This window comes from Salminus brasiliensis, chromosome 9, assembly GCF_030463535.1.
Source record: "Salminus brasiliensis chromosome 9, fSalBra1.hap2, whole genome shotgun sequence".
Taxonomy (NCBI): Eukaryota; Metazoa; Chordata; class Actinopteri; order Characiformes; family Bryconidae; genus Salminus; species Salminus brasiliensis.
Window position 1 is genome coordinate 34,948,091 of NC_132886.1, and position 23,201 is coordinate 34,971,291.

General features: G+C 39.3%; 1 protein-coding gene across 1 annotated transcript in view; it reads right to left on the reverse strand.

Moving 5' to 3' along the window:
- Positions 1–14,646, reverse strand: part of lamc2 (laminin, gamma 2) — an 18,900-nt gene extending 4,254 nt beyond the window's left edge. Inside the window, exons 1-18 of the mRNA XM_072688260.1 lie at positions 14,533–14,646; positions 9,461–9,637; positions 9,045–9,168; positions 8,863–8,954; positions 8,620–8,751; positions 7,920–8,109; positions 7,054–7,166; positions 6,676–6,891; positions 6,276–6,449; positions 5,869–6,102; positions 5,615–5,751; positions 3,881–4,034; positions 2,631–2,836; positions 2,437–2,516; positions 2,181–2,318; positions 1,785–1,929; positions 395–544; positions 141–252 (exon numbers count right to left, since the gene is read on the reverse strand). Of these exons, the coding sequence (XP_072544361.1) occupies positions 141–252; positions 395–544; positions 1,785–1,929; positions 2,181–2,318; positions 2,437–2,516; positions 2,631–2,836; positions 3,881–4,034; positions 5,615–5,751; positions 5,869–6,102; positions 6,276–6,449; positions 6,676–6,891; positions 7,054–7,166; positions 7,920–8,109; positions 8,620–8,751; positions 8,863–8,954; positions 9,045–9,168; positions 9,461–9,637; positions 14,533–14,599 (2,641 nt within the window). The 5' untranslated portion in view covers positions 14,600–14,646. The remainder of the gene's footprint in view (positions 1–140; positions 253–394; positions 545–1,784; positions 1,930–2,180; positions 2,319–2,436; positions 2,517–2,630; positions 2,837–3,880; positions 4,035–5,614; positions 5,752–5,868; positions 6,103–6,275; positions 6,450–6,675; positions 6,892–7,053; positions 7,167–7,919; positions 8,110–8,619; positions 8,752–8,862; positions 8,955–9,044; positions 9,169–9,460; positions 9,638–14,532) is intronic.
- Between the last annotated feature and the right edge of the window lie 8,555 nt (positions 14,647–23,201).

The following is a 23,201-nucleotide window of genomic DNA, read 5'->3' on the forward strand; positions in this document are numbered from 1 at the left end:
GATTTGCTGTTAAAACAACCACTACTTGTCTATATTATATATATATATATATATATATATATATATATATATATATATATATAAAATGTAAATATAGTAAAGCACCTTCGTAAAGCACCAGACCAAAATTCTGTCCTTACCTCTCAGTTTGTCAAGAGCCTGGTCCACACTATCAAGATTGGCAAAACTTTTCACAGCTTGGTCAGCTTCTGCCTTGGCAGCGTTAGCCCTGGCAAGCAACTTATCCTGAATCTTAGAAACAAAGCACAGAGGGTAAGCTTCTCTACAATTACATATGGTTTGATTACCAAAATATGACATTGAAAAAGACAATAATATTTTATTGTTTAACAACCATTGCCATTATACTTAAGTTAATGTGTTATTTCTTTACCTGCTGGGCAGTTCTGGCTTTATTGAGCAGGTTCTCTGTCTCTTTCTGCTCAGCCAAAATATCCTTTTGCAGCTCCTGGTAGCCTGTTACATTACTTGCTAATAAATCCTTTAGATTGTCAAATCTGGCAACCAAGTCGACTATGTTGCTCTGTAGAGAGAGAGGAAGAGGGAGAGAGGTATGCTCACAAACAGCTAATTAAAACATGGTTCAATTGCACACACACTCACACACACACCAGGGCCTGAACACGAGCATGGCAAACACAAACACCAGCACATGCGCACACAATTGCTCACACAAGCCCACATCTACAGGGACCTGCTCCAGATTTCTCATTCTCTCATTAATATGATGCAGAATGAATCTCACATTTCATGCTGACTCATGCTTCTCTTCCTAATTGCAGTATTTCATTTCAGAGTTATTTAGCTATCACTAACATAATAAAACTATACTCATGAGAACACCAGCATCTTTTCTGCATCACTGCCAACTAACAGGCACCAAAAACAAGCAGGCAGAAAACCTTTAAATCTTCCTTTGACATTCAGGTCACACCAAAAACATGAATCCTTGTCCAGCCCAAATATAGTGACTCTTTAGTTTTGCCAGTGTTGCGAACTAGTAATGAAAGCATATTTCCCACTGATTAGCATTAGGCATGTTGCAGGTCTGGTGGCTCCTGACTTGTTAACTACAGTGCTAATGTAGATAACAAAAGATGGAAACTTAATATCTAAAACACTCAGACAGCTTAATACACTTGACAGAACTACCCATTCTGTCAGCCAACAGTGTTGTTTACCATCACACACAGTAATGAGGGAGAGAGGTCAGTGATAGATTTCTGGATGTAAGTTTGATTTGAGAGAAATAAATGGAATTTTCAAAACTCAAACCTTATGTTTGTTTTTGTGTACATTTTAGCAGTGTAGAGTAACACTGTTAAATGACACCAACCACCTTAAATATACAATACTATTGCCACAGAAACTCAGCTAGCCTCATTTAACCAAGTCTGCTGGATTATTTGGAGGTATTCTAGTGAGGCTACAAGCCTTATGATGTCTATTAAATGCACAGCAATGTTAAATTCAACATGTTACTGACTTTGTGGTTCTGAGAATTTGTTTTCCGAAGAGCACAACTGCAGCGTTTTTTGTCGTTACTTCAGTTTACACCTGTATTTTCTAATATAGGAATGATGCACACCAGAGTAACAACCTGACTTTATACTTCTTAATATCAAGCAGTTTGTTTACAGGATGCTGACTGGCAGGGTATGGCTCCAATTACTTGTTAGCTATATTATTGTAAAACCAGTCCAGTGTAAATCAAAGAACCAAAATTCTGAAACCAATAGCACTCAAATCATACTGGCTCATACCTCAGGAATTGTGGTAATGTTCTTCTCAAGGTCAGAAATTAGTTTTAGTGTGTCCATTGCCACCTTGCTCTCCGCCTGGGCAGCACCGCTCACAAAAGCAGCCTGCTTCTGCATGGCGTCCACCAGAGCCACATCTGTCTTGTACCTGCCACAGGAACACCAAAGCATTAAATCTTTGCTTGTTGGTTGTGATTATTATAGGGTAGTGTATAAGCTCAGTGGGATACTTCACAAAGCAAAATTTCTCAAAACAGCTAAAAAGTACTGCACAATAGCTAATCTCTTTTGCTAATGGATACGCTTCACTTGAATTGGCTAAAAAAAAAAAAAAAAACTTTGTCAAACAGATCGTGAGGACTGCAGTTGAATGTAGGTGACAGTGCCTAAATCACTCACTGTTTTTTGAGGCTGTTGATCTGTTCCTTGACTTTGTTTTCCCCATTGACAATCCCACTGACGAGGGCCAAGGCCTTCTCTGCCTCCAAGAGAGAGTTATTTGCAGTCCGCTCCACTGTTGCCGCCTCACTTTGGTGCCTAGCATAACAAAACACAATGAGGTCAGCAGTGTAAATAAAAACTCAATAGTATGGTGAAATAAAAAAAATATACTGGAAAATAAGATATCGATCTCAAAAAGGACAGTTCCACTCACTGTTCAGCAAGATCCGTGGCTTTCTGAACCAAACTGTTTATGTTGTTGTTACCTGCCTCTGCATCACGTAAGGGGAAGTCCTAAAAAATAAATCCAGCAGTAACATTAATATGACAATTCTTTCTCCAAATGTTTTTATCTCTAGATCAATATGTCTGTAAAAGAAGCTTGAAGACTGAACCAGAGATACTTACAACTTTATTTAAGTCTTGTCTGGCCTGGAACAAATTCTGTCTGATGTCACTGATGAGCTTCTGTACATCAGCAGCTGCTGTCTTGTACTGCTGGTCCTGCTTGCCAATGTTCTCAACAGTCTTCGAGATGCTCTGAAGTGTTCCCTCCTGTCTCGACTGGGTGCCGGCGAGTAATGACAGTTTGGTATAAAGACGTGACTCTGTGTCTGAGGGACATCAGTGTAAAGATCAGTTAATAATATTCATCATCTTATCAAACATAAAGTTAAGAGAGAAATGTGATGAAGTATTCCATAAGAGTTTGCAAAAGCTCATGAACATGAATGTTATGTCAATATTGTGTTTTCAATGTTTTCTTTGATCTTTGGTTTTTCTGGGTAAGACCGTAAATGTTTAATAAAAACAAACATGAATTTGTTGCACAGCTTTCAATTTTAGGGGGGTTTCTGAAATAAACACAGTGTCACAATTATAGATACAGCTGCTGTAACGCCAGTGTCACTGTCTACAGGCATAAGGCATATATAGAGCACTGTAGCAGCTGTCAAGCATGGTGGCGGTAGCAACATGTTCTAGTTGCAACCAGTGGAACTAGTACATTGCACAAAGGACTACCATACAATTTTACAACATAACCTCAAACCAGCTAGATGTGTTGATTTAAGATAAAAAAAAACAATTAAAACATTTTAAAACAATTTAACAAATTAGAGAGAATTTGAACTTTTTAGAATTAGAGAATTAGAAATTCTTGTTTGTTTAATTCAAAATGTATGTACAGTCATTCTAACCCAGAAAAAGAACAGTTTGTTGAAATCCTATTATTGCCATGACAGTCCATGACTGTCGATGTGTATGTAAATTTGCATGACTGCAGCTGCAAGTAATTCACATTATTTCTTTCCTTACTTCAGTTGCAGTTAGTCAAGCAAGACATCTCATCTCATTGCTTTTTTAGTTTTGCACTAGAACACTTTGGTGATTTAATTTTTTTGCCAAACTGCCACTTTAAGTGGTATGTGACTGACTGACATAGTAAATAACAGAGCACTGCTTCTCAATTTCAGTCCTTGAGCTCCCTCTGCACTGCACAGTTTCATGCTTTCTCTCTCATGCTCACACAGTGATTCAGAAGGATATGAGTCAGGAGTGTTAGAACAGAGAAGACACAAAGCTGTACAGGCCTCCATTGCTGGATCTGGCAAAGAAAAAACTGCATGGCATGAACAGAAAGGAAACAACTGGGTTACCACTGAGTGTATCTGCTCTCTTCTGCATGGACTGCACCATTTCTTCAGCAGAGCTGAGGGCTTTCTCCATTGCATCTGTGTTGTACACACCTCCAGTGCCCATTCCATTAAAAAGAGCCTCCAGCTCCTGCAGCTTCTGGGCATACTTCTCCATCTGCTCGTCAAAACAACACAAATACACAGCCATTAGCCCTGCTAGTAATTTCCAAACGAACAAATTATATTTTGATAATATGCTGTTACTCCCCTCATATTTTTTGTATTATACATACAAAGCATGTAAGGCAATGTTCTAGCTTAATTGGGTTTAGGTATGATACCTACTCTAGGCTTCTGTATGTAGAAGAAAAAAAAAGATTATTTTGTAGATAAATGCCAAAGCTATGCTGATGTCTGGGCTAATGCCACATTTAATTCCACCCACACATCCAGCATTTAAAATCAGCTCCTCAGCAACCTGCAGTTACATCACCCTACGTAGGAAAACAACACTCCTACTACGCACTTAAAAACCACCTCATCAGGAGAGATACAGCTCTTCTTACACAACTTAAATGCTAAAAAACAGATGTTTTCTGTCACAGTAAACGCTATATTTTTAATATTAGGTAGACATCTTCTACGTGTTTGAATGGGATTTTGCTTATGCCATAAACCAAAATGACTTATGTCATCACTGTCATAAGGAAACCTCTCTCTCTCTCTCTCTTTACCTTCCTTTAACAAGCAATTTTGCAGAACAAGAAATGTGAAAAAGGCAACTGGCCTTTTAATACATTCAAGGCGTGAACATGACAGCAGCGTTAAACAAAACAGCAGCAATTCTGTTTGTCTCGAATGACTGGTGCCCTTTATCCACAAAGCTAATTCCTCACATGAGCGCATGGACCAATCTGCTGTGAATGTCTCACAAAGACATGACAGAAATTAGTGAGCGGCAAGCAGAGGCTGGCTGTGTCTCGTTAATCCCCTCAACCCCATCTCCCTGTCACACTGCCTCCTGCCAGCCTAAATATCACATAATATGTGTTTCCACTGCTGGCTTGACCCCATTTCCCACCGTCCCTTCTCTCTGTGGGTCATTACTCTTGCAGAGCACAGAGCTGTGGGACAGAGAGATGCCGTAACAGAGTGGCACGAACTGGGGCGAGCGGGCTGCTACAGGTTGCATCACTGTAAAACTGTTGTTTGGTTTTTTTTTTTTCTTCAAATGTCTAGGTACTGGAATATGTCGACCTGTTTGATCTTAAATCCATAAACAGCTTATTTGTGTGAGCTCCATTTCAAGCCAAGTGCTGTTTATTTGTGTAGTCCCCTGCTGTGTAACACTACATGATGTGTCAGAAAAAGGCATCAGCAGACACCAAAGCAGTTGCACAAGAAAACACTGTGTAAAGCCTGTGATGGGTTACAGCATAAGATATCTGAAGCACTTCCAATTCACTAGATGGTAAATCTGCATGTTGTAATAATGCAGTACACCACTTGAGTTTAAGCGCTGTAGCGACTTAAACTTGGTTAAGTAGAGGCCAACTGTCAAGATTGCCTGTCATTAGTGTTCTTACCTGAGTGTAGTTTGTATCACTTCCTTTTCATGGGGACTATAATTCTTCACAGTCAGTGTTCTCTTCATTAACTTACATATTACATATCTTACATTAACTTACTAACAATACAAAATGTAATTGATGCACATGTCTTTATATGCATGTATCAAGAACACATTTCCCCCACCTGGCTCTTAACAGGGTTGAAGCAGGAAGGACATGTGGACTTCTCACACTTGTGACCCTCAAAACCTTCTTTACAGTTGCACTGGCCTTGGTCACTGCAGTATTTGAACACTGACCCCTGTGGGTTGCAGTTGCAGGCTGTAGACAGAGAAGAAAACAAAAAGAACACCAGTACAACTGTTAGTGTCACTACAGTGCACTGCAGTAGTCTGACACAAATTATTAATGTGATTCACTCATGTGTCTCAGTGTTACCCTGGCAGGCATCTGTGGGTTTGCTGTGGTAGAATCCTTCCACACAGCTCTCACAGTAGAAACCTGTGGTGTTGTTCAGACACTTTAAACACTCTCCTGTTAAGCGGTCACAGTTGCCCACAGCATTTGGGTCCAAGTGCCCGTTACACTGGCAACGGCGGCACGGTTGCTGAATGCCGCTCTCTCCCTGGGGGTCACCATAGAAACCGTCGTCACAGTTTTGGCAGCGGGAGCCTGTTATAAGCAGAAGACATAATTCAAGCTTGCATTATTAACTTTGACACAGCACACATACTGCTTGTTCTTCATTAAAATGCAACAGAAAGCAATTCAAAAATTGAGGACATTTCTTTATTTTTGTTTTGCATGACGTTCCGTCGCTTGTGGAAATGTTGCTTGTTACTCACCTGTAGTGCCAACTGGGCAGTTACAAATCACATCCAGGGTCCCTGGGGTAACTAAGCAGTCATACCCTTCAGGGCAACGGCACTTTAGGCAGGTGCCAGGTTGCCGAGGGTTCTCATAGTAACCAGATGGACAGGGCTGTCTGTTATTTGTCTCATCAGCTGGGTAACAATCTCCTACAAAGATCATATACAAAGAGAAACTATTAATGTTCTGTTTTTCAATTAAACTTCAGCAGGAGCAAGCTGCAGCATTATTTCAAATGAAAGTTGAAGGAATCTAACATAATATTAGAATCACATATTACAATATACGTGTATCTGCAACTAACTTGGATTTATATAATTGAGCAGTTTATGAGTAAAAGTGTCTTTTCTGACATTTAACTGCTGAGCACTTCACCTGTTATAGGATCACAGCTTCCCCCTCGGCAGGTACACGGCTCACAGGGGCTACGGTGACCATTGCTAGGGTTACTTCTCCTATACCCTGCAGCGCAGCGCTCACAAAATTGCCCCTCATAACCTGCTGGACAACGGCACTTCTGCACCCAGCCTGCAGGGGTGCCAGAACCCAGTCGAGCTGAACCCAGCGCGACATTGTCCAGATAACCACGTCCTGACAAAGATATATGAAACAAAACAGTCACTCTCAAATCTAAATGTTATATTTGCACTGCATGTTAAATAAAAAAAGAATATCTGGCACAGCATTCAGTGGGAAAAGCTTTACGTTTTGGCACTTGCAAATATATGAACAGAGCTCATCAGGCATACTCACCATCTTCACCAAATGTGGCCCGGATCTTAATGGCTGTAAGGTCACTCAAAAGTCTCTGAAACTCTGTTGATGAAAGCTGGGGTTTCCATTTGCTGTCCGGCAGTTCATTCAACCTATGGAAATAATGACAGTGTACAAATATATAAAATAAATAAACTGTATTTTAGAGAAATTAATTTGCAGAGTCGCAGGATTCAACATACACTTTATTATAAACACTGTCATTGTTCTTTCATTCATTTTTTATATTTTCTGAGCTTGTATGTGGGTTCTTGTGTTTCTGTGTGTAGATGTAGATGTGTTTATATGTTAATTTTTGTAAGGTTTCAAAGATTCCCTGTCATTCTATTTTATTAAGGATTTGTTTTGTTTCGGAGCAAATAAGAAATGCAAATTTGAAAAAAAATTCTAAAAGGACAATAAGAAGTCATACATGGTATAAAATGTCTTCTCTCAAGAGTTTAGGAGAATATGTGGGCAAAGCATCCTCACAGGCCAACTTTGGGCATCCCTGTTCTAAGAAAGTACTGAAATTGACAATTTAGGGTTTTCCTCAAATGTTCATAATGGGGCCTGTTCATTTGAGTTAAATGAAGAAACTGGTAGAAATTATGAAAAACTACTTGTAATTAATGAGTAGTGAGATAAAGGTTCCTTTCCTAATAATTGCTTCAGTGTATCATAGCATATTATCAAGACCCTTACGTAAGATTCCAGAATTACAATAACATAGTGACAATCCTACATACAAACAGAAATTGTCTTTCAAGTTGTTTTTTTAATAATCTATAACTCTGAAAAGCAGCAAAGAGCTCAAACAATAATGTGGCTAGCTCTAGCAATGGCTTTGCAAATACAATAAATACCTGAAAGTGTATGTGATTTTTCTTCCACATGGTATGACATTCCTCAGGTTTCCCAGTGAGGCAGACACTTTCAGTCCAGCTCCTTCTAACACAACATCTGAGGAAGAGGGATAGCGGACACCTCTGTCCAGACGAAGCGAGAAGGACAGTGTCTGGCCATAACTCAGAACCTGGTTCCCTAGATATTGGACTGAACATAACACAGACAGTGAGAGAAGGAGTAGTGCACCCACAGTGAATTTTTCATGGTGATGTCTTTAGCAAGTTTGTTCATCTCATTTGTGATAAGGCAAACTTTAGATTAGGGTAAGGAATGGTTATATAATTTCATACAGCTTGTAACTTATCTGAGCATGCTTCATGAAATATAAAATTTTTTTGGACAATATATTCGCCATATTACTGATAACTAATATTAAAACTGAAATAAATAAAATATAATTATATAACAAAACTGAATATATTAATACAGTCAGAAACTAAACTGCAATCAGTTACCAAAACATCAAACAATAAACATTTAAAAACTGAGAATTTTAAGACTATATTAACCTGGTTGACATTTATAAAATAATGAAATCAAAATGATAAAATGTTCATGATGCATTAAACTGTTTTCTAATTGTAATCAAACTAAAATATTAATATGTAAAATATATTAATATAAAAGAAATGTACAAATAAGCTGAACTGCTCTCACCTGGAGCCATTAGGTAAACAGGGAGCACGTCTTTGGAAATGACCTCGAGGTCACTGTGGGCAGGGGACCAGCGAAAATGCACCTGGGACGGATTCACACCCTGAGCAGTGACAGCTCGCCAACCCTCCGTACCTGTGAGCGGGCCACAACGTTTTTACTCAGTCAGCAAGACATTTCCAGATGTTTAGTGGTTTAATCTAATCATGAAAAACTGACTGACAGGCACCTTGATCTCTAACTCACCTTGATCAAAAGCTGAAGTAATATTGTAAACTGAGTAACCTGGAGCCAGGGAACAGTCATCTGAATGACCATTACAGAAACACATATTTTGCCTGAAGACAGAAAACATTCATTCAATTAAACACCTTTTGTTTAACATGGTCTGTTTACTTTCATTATTATGTGTATGAATTGTCGCTTACCTCAGTAATTCACAGCCCTGAGACGTAACAGGAGCGCCGTTAGTACACTGGTCACACTTGGCTCCCTGCACACCCTGCTTACACACACACTGGCCCTGGCTGTTGCATCCAGGCCCCACAGATCCTAAATAAATGAAAAAAGCACTGTGAACCAAAATGATGTATAATGTATATATTTACCTTAAAATAACACAGAATCATTATGATGCTTCACTGATCTCCCATCATTGCTACCTAGGGCTAGTAATTCAGGGTTGGAACAATTGGAAAAGCACCAATTTCAAATGTAATACTTTCTATATCTATATAATTCTATTTCCCTTTTATTGAAGAAATAAGTAGCAGGTTAGCATACACACTTTTCTGTTCGTTCCAGAGGACGGTGGACAAATATTCATACTCCAACAGATCCTTACCTACAGAGTTGCAGTTGCAAAGAAGGCAGCGCTCTCCTGCCCTCAGGTGGTAGTAGCCCTCCTTGCAGTTTTCACAATGCCTGCCTTCTGTGTTATCCTGGCAGTTCTCACAGCGCAGCCCCTGGTAGTCTCGCACACAGTACAAAGCCTTACCATTACACACACAGCTCGCAGAGGCTGCAAGGAAACAGAGCAGTGATAATTTCTGGTTAGACATGTAAAAGTAAAATGTATAATGACTGTATAAGGAACTTCTTCTTTTTTATATTATGCTATGCTAACTGAACATTGGCAGCACACAAAGCGACAGCAATTATTTAGACAACATGTCAGGTCAACAGAAATAATACAGTCATAGTGGGCACAGTAAATACATTCACATTCAAGCCATATTTATAAACAGGTAGAAATGCAACCGGTATATCATGTATATAATATATAATATATAATGTATATAATGTAATGTTCACTTATAATGTTACAAGACAACATATCAGTATAAACAGGTTGTTGGAACTGGGTTGATATCAACAGAAAATGCTTGATTGGAGAGGTACAGTGGCATTGGAAATGCTAGATACAGGTAGAGTGGAGTTACAGGTTACTGATAGATTAGAGTGTAAGTAAATTTCTTTAATATCTTCCACAAGATAACCTTTTTCGTTTCCATACTTAACAATTTCAAAATAACAAAAAAGGAGTCAAACGTCAATAAAATTCAGGCACCCTGCTTTGTCAATAGTAACATCTGTTTTGGCATGTATTGTATTTTACCCTTGCACTTTTTGTAGCCAGCAAGTCAACCCCTTTTCACCTTTTTTTTATGCAGATTGATGTTTCCTCCAGAACGTGCAGTAAAACATTCCCAATGCCACTAGCTGCAACATAAGCACGGCCGATGCACTCACATGTCACTCACAACCTCATCAGTCTACATGACTCCTAAATACATTTGGTTTGTTTAGACCTCTTTCATGAAAGTCATATATCTACAGTGCTGTGGCACTTTAGAACAGTACGCTAACACTCCAAAGTCTGCTAAGCTTCCTAAAGGGGTTTTGCAGTCAAACGAGATTTGTCTTTCGAGCAATCTTATGAGAAGTTCTTTCAGAAGGATTTCTCAACTTGACCTATCTGATAAATTAACCTTAACATCAAAGCACTCTTTGGTCACATTCTATAGGCAATACAATCTACAAGGCTATACTAAAAGCTTTCCTATCCTAGTTTTTATATTGCTATCGACATTGGAAAAGCAGTACTGTTCTTCTACTGATCTTCAAGCGGCTCTGCCTAACAATCTGCTAAATATTAACATAAAATAATGTAAATATTTACAATAATGGTCATGTCTGATTTAGCTATGTCACAACCTGTTTTTGCTATAAAACAAATGCTGCCATGTGGTTAATATTTCTCTACACAATTTATTCTAAGTACTACCTGTGCAGCTGCAAATGACATGACAATCAAAACTCTCAAAACAAACCTGTCTATAATCTGGGTGCAAATAAGCGCAAACACAGTGTTATGCCACACCCTGAGGTCGGCTCCTACATTCTTCCAAGTACAAGTAATGCCCAATGTACAATTACTCAAAGCCACAAACTATTCACTAAGTGGAACAGACAATGACAGAGGATCAAGGGAACCTAAAAGACATGCAAGTCCGTAAAGGGTCGTCATGTTTAAGGGAAGTCAACCACAGCTGTGTCCACATAAGATCACCTGGGATTAACGGAAACAAACTTACTCTTGTCGATATACTGAATATGTGAGGCCTAAAATTCAGCATTTGGAGCAGGCTTTGTGGGATGAGACAGGTTTTCTCTTGCAGGCCATTTACCACAGGTTTGAGCCAATCAGCACAATCGGGTATAATCAACATGATGAAGTGCACACCTCATCCTCTGAAGGCAGACACACCGTTTTTACTAATGCCCTCACGCCACACTGACTCATTCGCACTCAGGCTGGTTGGCAAAGGTGGCAGAGGGGAATCAAAGCCCTGTCTCCACCACAGTGATAGCTGTGGAAAACAAATATGAAGAACATCTTCTTACTCATTCTCACCCAGGCTGGTTGGAAAAGGTGGCATGGGGAACAAATATGAACTGGACTATTAGAGCTGGGCAATATGACAATATGTTATCCTATTGTGATACCTTTTATCATTTTGATACACAATATGCTATTCTAAGCATAATGCGGACAATTTTGGAGCTTAATAAACACAGCCCAACTGCACATTTCATTACAAACAGTGTAATTAGACATGTTTAATTAGATGAAGTGCAGTAGATGTTTAATAAAAATCACTGTGTTCAGAAAAGGAGGGTATCTGAACAGTAGTTTTTAAGATTCTGTTGCTACTGATGTATTTAGTTTTTGACTGCATGTATCATAATAAATATTGTGTTAAGTGAAAAAAATCACTAAATATCATGATATAGTATTTTTACCATATCACCCAGCCTAATATGAACACCTTCTTACTGATGTAGATTTGGTCTTTTTAAGGGTTGTCTCTCATAAATTCGGTAATCAAGAAGTCCCCTAAATTTGCTGATGATTAATCTGTTAATCCGAGTTTTCAATAGGGGAAACCATAAAACATTAACCTAAATGAAAAACAACAAACTACTACTTCTGAAATACTAAACTGCAAAAATATGAATGTCTATTTTATAATACAAAAAAAGTGATGAAATGAAAAATACGAGGGTCTATTTTATTAAAGAAAACTCTTAAAATGCATTACCAAGGAATGTTGTTTCAACTACAAACTTGGAAAACAATAAGATAACAAATAATAGTGGGCTTTTCACTAGAAGAGATTTATAAGTAGGCCATTCCTCTGAGCAACCTGCTGTTATATGTTTTGCTATCCAGTGTTGACCAGAGAAGTTTCTCTTTTTTCAGACTTGATTCCTCTCAAGGTCTCTTCCTCTCACTCTTAGAGAAGACACTGTGACCATTGGCTTGCTTACTAAGAGCTTGGGCAGCATCTGTTGTTAAAACCATTACAATAACTCCAACAGCCTATGAAGATGTCAGTAAGTTAACTTAATTTAAGACAATGAAAATATTTCAGCACATCACAGCTGCACCAATGCTAACGATCAATAAACATTTCTGAAACAGTAGAACTTCTGTCGGGTTGGACCAGATGGGATAGTCTTTGTTGCCCTCACTGATAAGCCTTGGATGCCAAACACCCCGTTGCCAGAGTTTGGTTTGTCCTCGGATCACTGTAGGATGGTACTGCTGACTTGAAGCTCCCAACACGCCTTGGTATTTCAAAGATGCCTCAACCTAGTTGCCTAGTCATAATGTTTTGGTCATTATTAAAGTCACCAGACCTTCATGCATGACCATTTCTCCAAAATCCAACACATTGACTAAGAGAACCAACTGTTCATTTTGACCACTCAGATGGAGCCAATAACAACTTGGATATCTTGTAATAACAGGACATGTCAGGGTGTGTGATATACTGTAGGTTAGATAACCTACAGTATATCACACACCCTGACATGTCCTGTTATTACAAGATATCCAAGTTGTTATTGGCTCCATCTGAGTGGTCAAAATGTTTTGCCTCATCTGTGACATAATTTATTTCCCAAACTGTTGTATAAAAGCAATACAACACTCAAGGTCCTAAAACAGGTCCCCTTTTGTGCTCTATTGCTTTATCGACACACAGTGTGACTCGATATCCTGACACAGACAAAACTCTATAACAGACTTATGTCCAAAAATGAGTGAAATTCACTTTTCCATGACATGGACCCCTCATCAATGTATCTTTTAAATCGGGTAATCAGGTTTAATTAAGTAACAGCCAAAGTCTTGTCTAGCCATAAATGCAAGGAAAAGGTAAATGTCACTTCAACGTGTGACGGTTCTACGGCAGGAAATGAACACTGGGCCAGTCATAATGCGTGAATGTGGTTCGCCGGTCAGACATAACATCAGATGGAGGTTTCGGCTGTAAAACGTAATACTGCAACAAGAAAAAAACAAACCCATGGAGAAGACACATGAAGAAGTGCTGGATTAAGTGTCTGTAATATTTTTTTTTTTTCTAGTCTGTCATTTTCACATTAACATTTACATACATACATCACTGACAGCTGTACTGTCCATGTACCACAGGAGACCCTAGGCTACTGGCTATCAGTTACTCTATCCACAGGCTACAGATTAAAGCGGTGAAACTGGGCATCATTCCTTAAACTAACAGAATAAGACGCAGTAATTACAGACCCAATCTCCTGATCCAACTTGTCAAGTATTTAGCAACCTGTTCATGAGCTGGAAGAAGATCTGTAGGGAAACCTTGAACAGTGCAGAGTCTCTCAGAGAAAGAAAAAGTGTCCTTAAAATGTTAAACTTGTTAGACCGAACTAATAGTAGCTACATAGCATAAGAAGCTCAAGCACTGCGTATGGAGTTCCTGTCCAGACCAGCAAGGAGACGAGTCCTCCTACTATAAATAGACAGCTACCATTTCAATGGTATTTCACTAGCTAGCTAAAATAAATACATTTTGCTTCTTTGCCTTTAAATGAAATTAGATATGACATATAACATTTTGTCGCTCTGATGAGCTCATGAAGTGAACACAGTTTAGATTAGACAAGCTTAAACTTGCTGTAGAAAGCAAACACCAGTCAAATTTCGTTTTAAATATTAGTGCTAGCGCTGGCTGGGTAGGTAAGATTAGCTGATTAGCTAGCTAGCGCTACCTGTCAGGAAACGGTTAGAGGGAAAACCGCCTCACGCCGTCTCAGATAGCTAGCACTATAACTAGCTATATCTATCACATGTACATTCATTCTCAAAATTGTAAAATGAAAAAGCCTTTATTTATTGAACTAACACTATTAGTGAAGGTATTCCTTTAGTACACGGTGACTTTCACTTCTAACAGAGTAATTTTGCCTCAGGTGAGCGATTTTTAAAAGCGCATCTGAATACTGCCTAAAGAAGCTGATATAGATAAACCGGCTATTAAAGTGCTAAAGTAGCTCTAATGTCAGTCGACCGAATAAAACTCCACTCACGTCGAAATGTTCCTTCAGCTGGGTACCACACGCACACCGCCAACATAAAGATCCAAGCGCTCTTCATTTTCCAGAAAGGTGAAAGTAGACTCTCCAATCTCCGTATCTCTCTCTCTCCCACACGGCTCTGCTCGGCTCGCGACACGCGCGCGCCTTTAAATCCTGTCCTCGTGCGCGCGCCTTCCCAGCGCTCGAGGCTCATTCTAAGGGGCGCGCACTGACAGGAAATGCATCATGGCGCGTCTTGGGGGGTCGGGACTTGACTTTGTACTGAGTAATGTAGAAAATGTCATGGTATTTTAACATGTTCTATATTTTGACTTTATTTTACTAATTAAAATGTGGTGACCATATATTATAAGCACAGGGGACAGGATGGTGGCACGGTAAAAATAAATAAATAAATAAATAAATAAATAAATAAATAAAGGCAAGTGACTTACATTTGAATCATGTTACACAGGGAGGTGAGTGTAGCGTTAGGAGTATTGCCCAAGGACTCTTATTAGGGTACCATGGTGTCCTTGTCTAGACAGGGAATCTAACCCCAGTTGGTGGACAGCAGTATGATTAGCCACTCCACTACACCCACCACAGATAATATAGATCTTTTTTGAAATCCCTGATTTAAATAAAAAGTTTTTTGTTTGTTTGTTTGTTTTTCCTTCAGTGCTTTCCCATGGCCATTTCTAACAAATCATGGGCAGTGGTGGCTCAGCAGTTAGAGCTCCGGGCTGTCGATAACAGGGTTGTGGGTTCGATTCCCGGGCTCAGCAAGCTGCCGAATCATGGGCCCTTGAGCAAGGCCCTTTACCCTCTCTGCTCCCCGGGCGCTGGAATTGGCTGCCCACCGCTCTGGGTGTGTGTGTGTACTCACTGCCCCTAACACATGTGTGTGTGTGTGTGTGTGTGTGAGTGTGTGTTCACTACCAGATGGGTTAAATGCGGAGGACACATTTCGCTGTACAGTGTACAGTGACAAATACGTGCACCTTTACCTTTTATAAAGAAAGCAATGTCCATTTACCTCCAAATCCAACTTTGAAATTCCACCGACCTGACTTTTGAGATACGTTTTTGGCATAAAAACGATTCTATTGTATTTAAAACGCTGTAAAACTAAATAGTACCCAAATAAACTTTTTTTTTGTTTTCAGATTTTTTTTTTACCATAATCAGCATTACCTATAAACCTGATTCCTGTCACCACCACTAATTAAACATATATTTATACACAAATATTTGAAGGTTTAGGTTTTAAAATGCAAAATTATTGTTTGCCACGTGTTAAGGGAGATATACACACAGACACCATTTTTGTGCTATATGGTAATTATCTTTCAGCATACACCATCAATAGTAAGAGTGTTTTATTGTGTTAAATGATTCAAGATGTTTGATGGCTGTTTATGTGGAATGTCTTAAAGCACTGTCCATTGTAAAACTATCTTGTTATTTGTAACTTAAATTAAAGATTTGTTTATTTTATTACTATACAATACAGTAACAACAAGATGATTAAGACCACAGATACACCACTACATGATAATGTACTTCAACATATTCTCTTTGCATAACAAGAAAGTTTTAAACTTTTTCAGCAAGATTAAGATTAATTGTTGTTATCAGACATTTACATACATGCATTAATTATTATTAATGACATGGCAATATTGAGCTTTTAGTCATTTCTTTCAGCTGTACTCTTAGAATGTATGTACAACACACCTTTTAATAGAAAGCAGTTTGCTGCATATGTTTCACTTTTGAGAGGGTTTTGGAAATCAACACAGGGTCAAAGTTATACAAACAGTGTAAATATTATACATCTTATTAATTCAAATTCAAAGTGTGGTGCTGAAAAACATATTTTGGACTTGCCAAGGCCTCTTCATTTCCTGTTAGTGATCATGATGGACTACAGCTGGTATCGTCTCTGTTCCCAAGGGCTTGTTTGACAGCACTCATAAGATTGACCAACACACACAGTACAGTGGGAAAGTCCTAGGAGCTCAAAACAGATTTGAGACGGATGATCTTAGATTTACACAGTCAGGAGCGTCTCTTGGAGCCATTTCTAAACAACTGCAGATTTCAAGAAAATTCGTACAAATTATTGAGAGGTGTAGCCTCTCAGTTGATCAAACATCAAGAACTCTGCCAGAAGCTAGTTGATGGCTATCAAAAGCATCTGGTCAAGGTCCAATTTACTTAGGAACATTTAACCAAGTATTAGATGTTCTGTATGGATGTATGGATAATGTTTTCAGTGCTGATTTCAGAAAAACCTCAAACTTGTAGACATGTGCACCAAATGTTTGTTTTTTTCTACGAAAGATGTGTGTTTTACGCTTATTCTGTGTCAGAAAAAAGAAATCATTCAAAATCCATATTGTCATATTGCCATATTGACTGTTACACAAAACCAAACCAAAGATGTAGATGCTTGGGGAGCTTAGGCTGATGATCCATTCGTTTGTTGCATTACACTGTAGAACGATACAAGTCAGTTCATGATAAGGGTCAATGACCGATCCATACAGTTTAGGTTATCTTCTGCTTCATGTTTGAACATGTGGAAGGAACATTCAGAGAAACAGGAGGGAAACACCCTGGAGAAACATGCAAACACACCAGCTAACAGGAGCTTTAAGGGAAGATTCATGGATTTTTCAATATTTCTCCAGGCCTGTAGATGCAACATGATGTGAGCCACCCTGAAGCTGTTTTTGAAGATGATGGAAAGTGGCCAGATTGGGTGTTCCACAGCATGCCAACAGCAGGGCAAGAAAAAAAAAACCTGCATAGGTGCCCATTGTGTGGTTTTACACTGACTACATATCCTCTGTATCACGAATGAAGAGCATGCATCTATTAGTGTCCTAAATACTGTAAAATAAAAAAACAACAATTTAAATGTCAGATCAGGCCTTCTGGAACTTACACTGTAATCAGGGCCTTCGGTTGTGTTTTGTGGTTGTTATTGCATGGCACGGGCACACCTAGAATCATGAGGGAGATGCAGGCCAACAGCCAGACAGTCTGGATAAAGACATGCCCTGCGGCAAACAGATCAATTCCAGCTGGGAGAGGTGAAAAAAAAAATCCAGAAAAATCCAGCTCTTCCAGGCAGTGATTCCATCGGTGTGTACAAGTCACACCCTGAGCGTCACACAAACCAGCGAAGGTCTCGAGATGGGGGCTGAGTCAGAGCCTAAGAACCGCACCCAAACACACACACACACACATACACGCTTCACTGCCACACCTTGCTCTGCTCACACACCAAGCCCACCTGAAGCCGAGCTCACAAGTCCTAAGTCACGCCTTGTCTGCCTCTCAGGATCCTGTCAGTACCGCACCCTGTTCATACCTACACATTCACACACACATACACATACCTTCAAAACAGCAACAAGGAAAGAGAGTAAAGAAAGAGTGAGGCTGTGGATTCTGTGCACGACGTAGCCTGTATTCAAACTGTGATAAAGACTCCCGTCTGCAGGAAACAACTTGCCCGCCTACTCAAGGCTATAAAGAACATAAAGCGGGTTTAAATGATTAAACACTCATCCCTGTACCTACACTCCTGAGCCATTTTATCAGACATAGTCCAGGAACAAGCTTAACGTACAGTTCTGTTTATATGTTTGACACACAGTTAATGTCAGATGTTTGAGCGTTCAGTGATTCCACCTTTTACCTTCATCACAGCGCCTATTCTTTGCTGGAGACTCACTTTCAGCGTTTCTTCAGAACTCTGACACTTATTATTTTCCATTTTCTGCTTCTCACTATTCAAGTCATCTCAAACACATTCAATGATGTTACGGTCTGGATTTTGGGGCAGGTAATTTGTTGTTCTGAGAAATGACTTCTAATATTTTAAAGAAAGACACTTTATTATCAGCGATGTAAATTGCTTGTACAAATGAGTGAATGTACAAAGTGGTGTACAGTCTTGTAAGGCCAAAAATGGCATAATGGATCCCAGTATGATGAGCATTACTGGCTTCACAACAGAGTAAAGCTCAGTTCAGTGGCAGTGAGTTTAAACCAGTCATCAGTATGAGCGCCTAATCGAGCCTGCTGAATCATCAATTACTAAAGGCAGGCCGCTATGACTTATTCCTAACAACGCTGATGGTGTCAAGTAGCACAAAAATCTGCAGATATTTTTTTCACACCTCAAACAGATTCAATGATGTTGAGGTCCGGATTTTGGGGTGGGTAATTCATTGTTCTGAGAACATCAACAGCTTCAGCAGTCTGATTTGATCAGAGCTTCTTTATAAGCGCCACATCTTTTCAGACCCACAGGACTGAGTCGTCTTCTCAAGGTGAAAAGATGGACAGAAACACCGGTTGATGTTTCCAGATCTAGAATGGAGCTTGAGTTTCTTCTTCTCTCTCAAAGATGAAAGTGCTGCTTATATGATGGGGGCAATTTTGGTGGTCTACCAGGCCTTTTTTTCTCTGTATTCTTTAATAATGTTTTGAGCTCCGGATTGAGAAAATCTAAACTTATAACTTATCTCTTCTGAAACATCTCCTGAAAAAGAAAATTGTACTTAATGGCCGTTTAATGTTTTGTGGAAGCTCTGACTTGCACAGTACAGTAGGTGCAGTCATCCATCTGTTGCTGAACAATACTATCAGTCTTCCTCTACCCCATTCATCACAAGAAAGGGACCACCATTTTATTCTGTTGGTGGATCATTCTTAGCACAGCAGTGTCAGGTAAGGGTCCAGAATGGGTAAAATCCCAAGAACGTCACTGTGCACCACAGTCATTACCATGCTCAGACTGCTCCCTCACTCAAATAATATCTGGTATGGTGGTCCCTTTCCATTGCTGGACAGGAAAAAGGGGACCTTTAAAATAGTGCAGCAACAGATGGGCTACTTTCAGTAACTGTGAACTTACAAAGTGCACCTCTATGGTACGTGTTTCTGATAAAATGGTTTATAGGTGCATGTACAAGATAGACCCACCTAATAAACTGGCAGCTCAAATTTTAAGCACTTGTAAGCACCAGTGTTGTTCCTGCAAAAAAAATAGAAAATCAAATTCTTGAACTTATCTCCAACATCTCCAAATCCACAAAATCATCTGACTTTCCATATATCACATGAGGGAATCCCATGATTCCTTTCAATCATAATAACGTCAAATGTAATTTGAACAAAGAAACCCTTATACAAGCTTTCTAGACAAAATGACCCCCAACATTTTAAAAGAAAGACTCTTATTATCATCAATGTAAATGACTTGGAGATGTACAAAGTGGTGTACAGTCTTGTAAGGCCAAAAATGGCACAATGGATCTCAGTATGATGAGCATTACTGGCTTCAGAACAGAGTTAAGCTCAGTTCAGTGGCAGTGAGTTTAATCCAGTTGTCAGTATGAGCGCCTAATCGAGCCTGCTGAATCATCGATTACTAAAGGCAGGCCGCTATGACTTATTCCTAACAACGCTGATGGTGTGAAGTAGAACTACTGCTGCAAGTCTTAATTTGTATCTCCTGCTCACTCATTCTGGTGTAACATTACAAAAAGCCAAATTGTGCAACCTAGGAAACCCATCTATATTAGGCCTTCAATTTAACACGGGTTGTTTGGGCCAACAGCTGATGTCCACTCAATCAGTGACAAACATGTTTTCTACTGACTGTAATCCAGACAAATTACATACAAGCTTTCTTGTTTTGTAGCCTGTGGATAATTATATTTCATGAAAGTTTCAAGCAACCTTTAGTTACATCCACAGGCCTGCTGAGAGTGAAGGCTTAGTATGCACTGGTTATCAACAGTTCTAAAAATTGGGTCACTGATAACATGTCTCTTTAGGCATTTTTTTTTATTGTGGCCAAATGTCAGTACTTTTTTTTTTTACGCCAAGGCCTCTGAACTGCTCCATTCTGTAGTCAGTGTTGTGCACATAAAATTAATTCTGGTTCTGGTTAAATTTCTTCATGATACAAAAAGTATTTAGTCGGCTACTGATTGTGCAAGTTGTCCTACTTAGAAAGATGAGAGAGGTCTGTAATTTATCATATGTCCACTTCGACTATGAGAGACGAAATGAGAAAAAAAAATCCAGGAAACCAAATTGTAGGATTTTTAAAGAATTTATTTGCAAATTATGGTGGAAAAATAAGTATTTGGTCACCCACAAACAAGCAAGATTTCTGGCTCACACAGACCTGTAACAATCTTTAAGAAGCTCTTCTGTCCTCCAATCGTTACCTGTTTTAATGGCACCTGTTTGAACTCGTTATCTGTAAAAGAGACACCTGTCCACCCCCTTAAACAGTCAGACTCCAAATGTAATCATGTCCAAGACCAAAGAGTTATCGAAGTACACCAGAAAGAAAAATGTAGACCTGCACCAGGCTGGGAAGAGTGAATCTACAATAGGCAAGCAGGTTGGTGTGAATAAATCAACTGTGGGAGCAATTGTAAGAAAATGGAAGACATACAAGACCATTGATAATCTCCCTCGATCTGGGAGCATGCAAGATCTCATCCTGTGGGGTCAAAATCATCATGAGAACGGTGAACAAAAATCCCAGAACTACACAGAGGGACCTGATGAATGACCTGCAGAGAGCTGGGACCAAAGTAACAAATGCTACCATCAGTAACACACTACGCAGAGAGGGACTCAAATCCTGCAGTGCCAGGCGTGTCCCCCAGCTTAAGCCAGTACAGGTCCCGGCCCGTCTGAAGTTTGCCAGAGAGCATATGGATGATCCAGAAGAGGATTGGGAGAACATCATGTGGTCAGATGAAACCAAAACAGAACATTTTGGTAAAAAACTTGTCGTGTTTGGAGAAAGAAGAATGCTGAGTTGCATCCCAAGAACACCATACCTACTGTGAAGCATGGGGATGGAAACATCATGCTTTGGGGCTGTTTTTCTGCAAAGGGGACAGGACAACTGATCCGTGTTAAGATAAGAATGAACGGGGCCATGTATCGTGAGATTTTAAGCCAAAACCTCCTTCCATCAGTGAGCACATTGAAGATGGAACGTGGCTGGGTCTTCCAGCATGACAATGATCCCAAACACACCGCTTGGGCAACGAAGGAGTGGGTCTGTAAAAAAACATTTCAAGGTCCTGGAGTTGCCTAGCCAGTCTCCAGACCTCAACCCCATAGAAAATTTGTGGAAGGAGTTGAAAGTCTGTGTTGCCCAGCGACAGCCCCAAAACATCACTGCTCCAGAGGAGATCTGCATGGAGGAATGGGTCAAAATATCAGCTATAGTGTGTGCAAGACTTACAGGAACTGTTTGACCTCGGTCATTGCCAACAAAGGTTATGTTAGGAAGTACTGAGCTGAACTTCTGTTATTCAATGTGATTTCCTGAATTTTTTTTCCCTCATTTTGTCTCTCATAGTTGAAGTGCACCTATGATGAAAACTTCTTGAGTATAGAATTAATTTATTTTAAAAATACTTGTCATTTACTAACAATAAGAATCCCATAAACAAACAATTCTCCTCTTATTAATGGTATATGTTTATTACAACATACAATCAGAACCTAATCAGTTGATTTATTTATTTTTTTAAAAACATGAATCAATGCTGTCTAGACTGCTCAGTGAGTCATCACACACCACAATGCAAATTGAAAGATTCCATCAAATGAGCACAACCACATGACCAAAGATCCTGTAATAACCACGGTTTATTATTCAAATGTTACAATTGGATTTACAGGCAAAAATAGATAACAAGCTGTTTCTCAGGTCCGTTAGAGTGTATGTGAAAAGAGTGCCTTAAAAATGAAAGAAAAAAAGGGGGAGGGGGTGAAAACCAACATGCTCTCCATAACCAACACAAAGACAGTGCAACACATTTGTACGCATACTAAAGAACAACAGATTAAAAATACTTGATACATTATAAATTAGAAATACTGTTTTATACATAACTGTGTACCATGTTGCACTTATGTCCAGAGTGGTAAGGGGGTAAGCAGTGGAAGAGGTTCTATTGAAATGGGATAATTTGGCGATGGACTCCACAGTTAAATCCCACTTTGCTGGATGAAATACGCCAAGTGGGTAGTTTTAAAGACTGTACAGCCAGAATCTAAGCACTGTAAATGAAGCTGGACCAAAAAAACCCAAAATAAACCAAAATAATAACACAAGTCGTATTAAAGCATCTGTAGTGTGCCCCTACATATGTCGCCCTGCTTCTTAAAAAATCAAAACAAAGGGCATCAGAAATGTGCCGTGTGCAAACTGTCCACGGGACTGAGGATTACATCTGAGTGTTAAAGGCACGGAACACGATCAAAACTGATTAACTAGTGATGTGCGACCCCAGCTTACTGTCTTCAGCCGGGTGACGGATCCTGGTAAAATACTCTTCAGAAATGTTAGACATACATGTTCAGACTGTTTTGGACAGTCAAGTTAAGGGTGAGGATTTTTCTTGCGAAAGGATCTTCCGTTAACTTATTAACCACCCGTTGGAAATTAAACACAAATTTAAAATATATGGCATAGCTATGAGGCAACAAAACGGAGCCATGTATACAAGCAAGCATATTATACCACAGAACTTATTATATATATATATATATATATTTATATATTATTACGGAGGTGGAGCTGATTTTTGTCTCTTGTGAAACAACCTATGAGG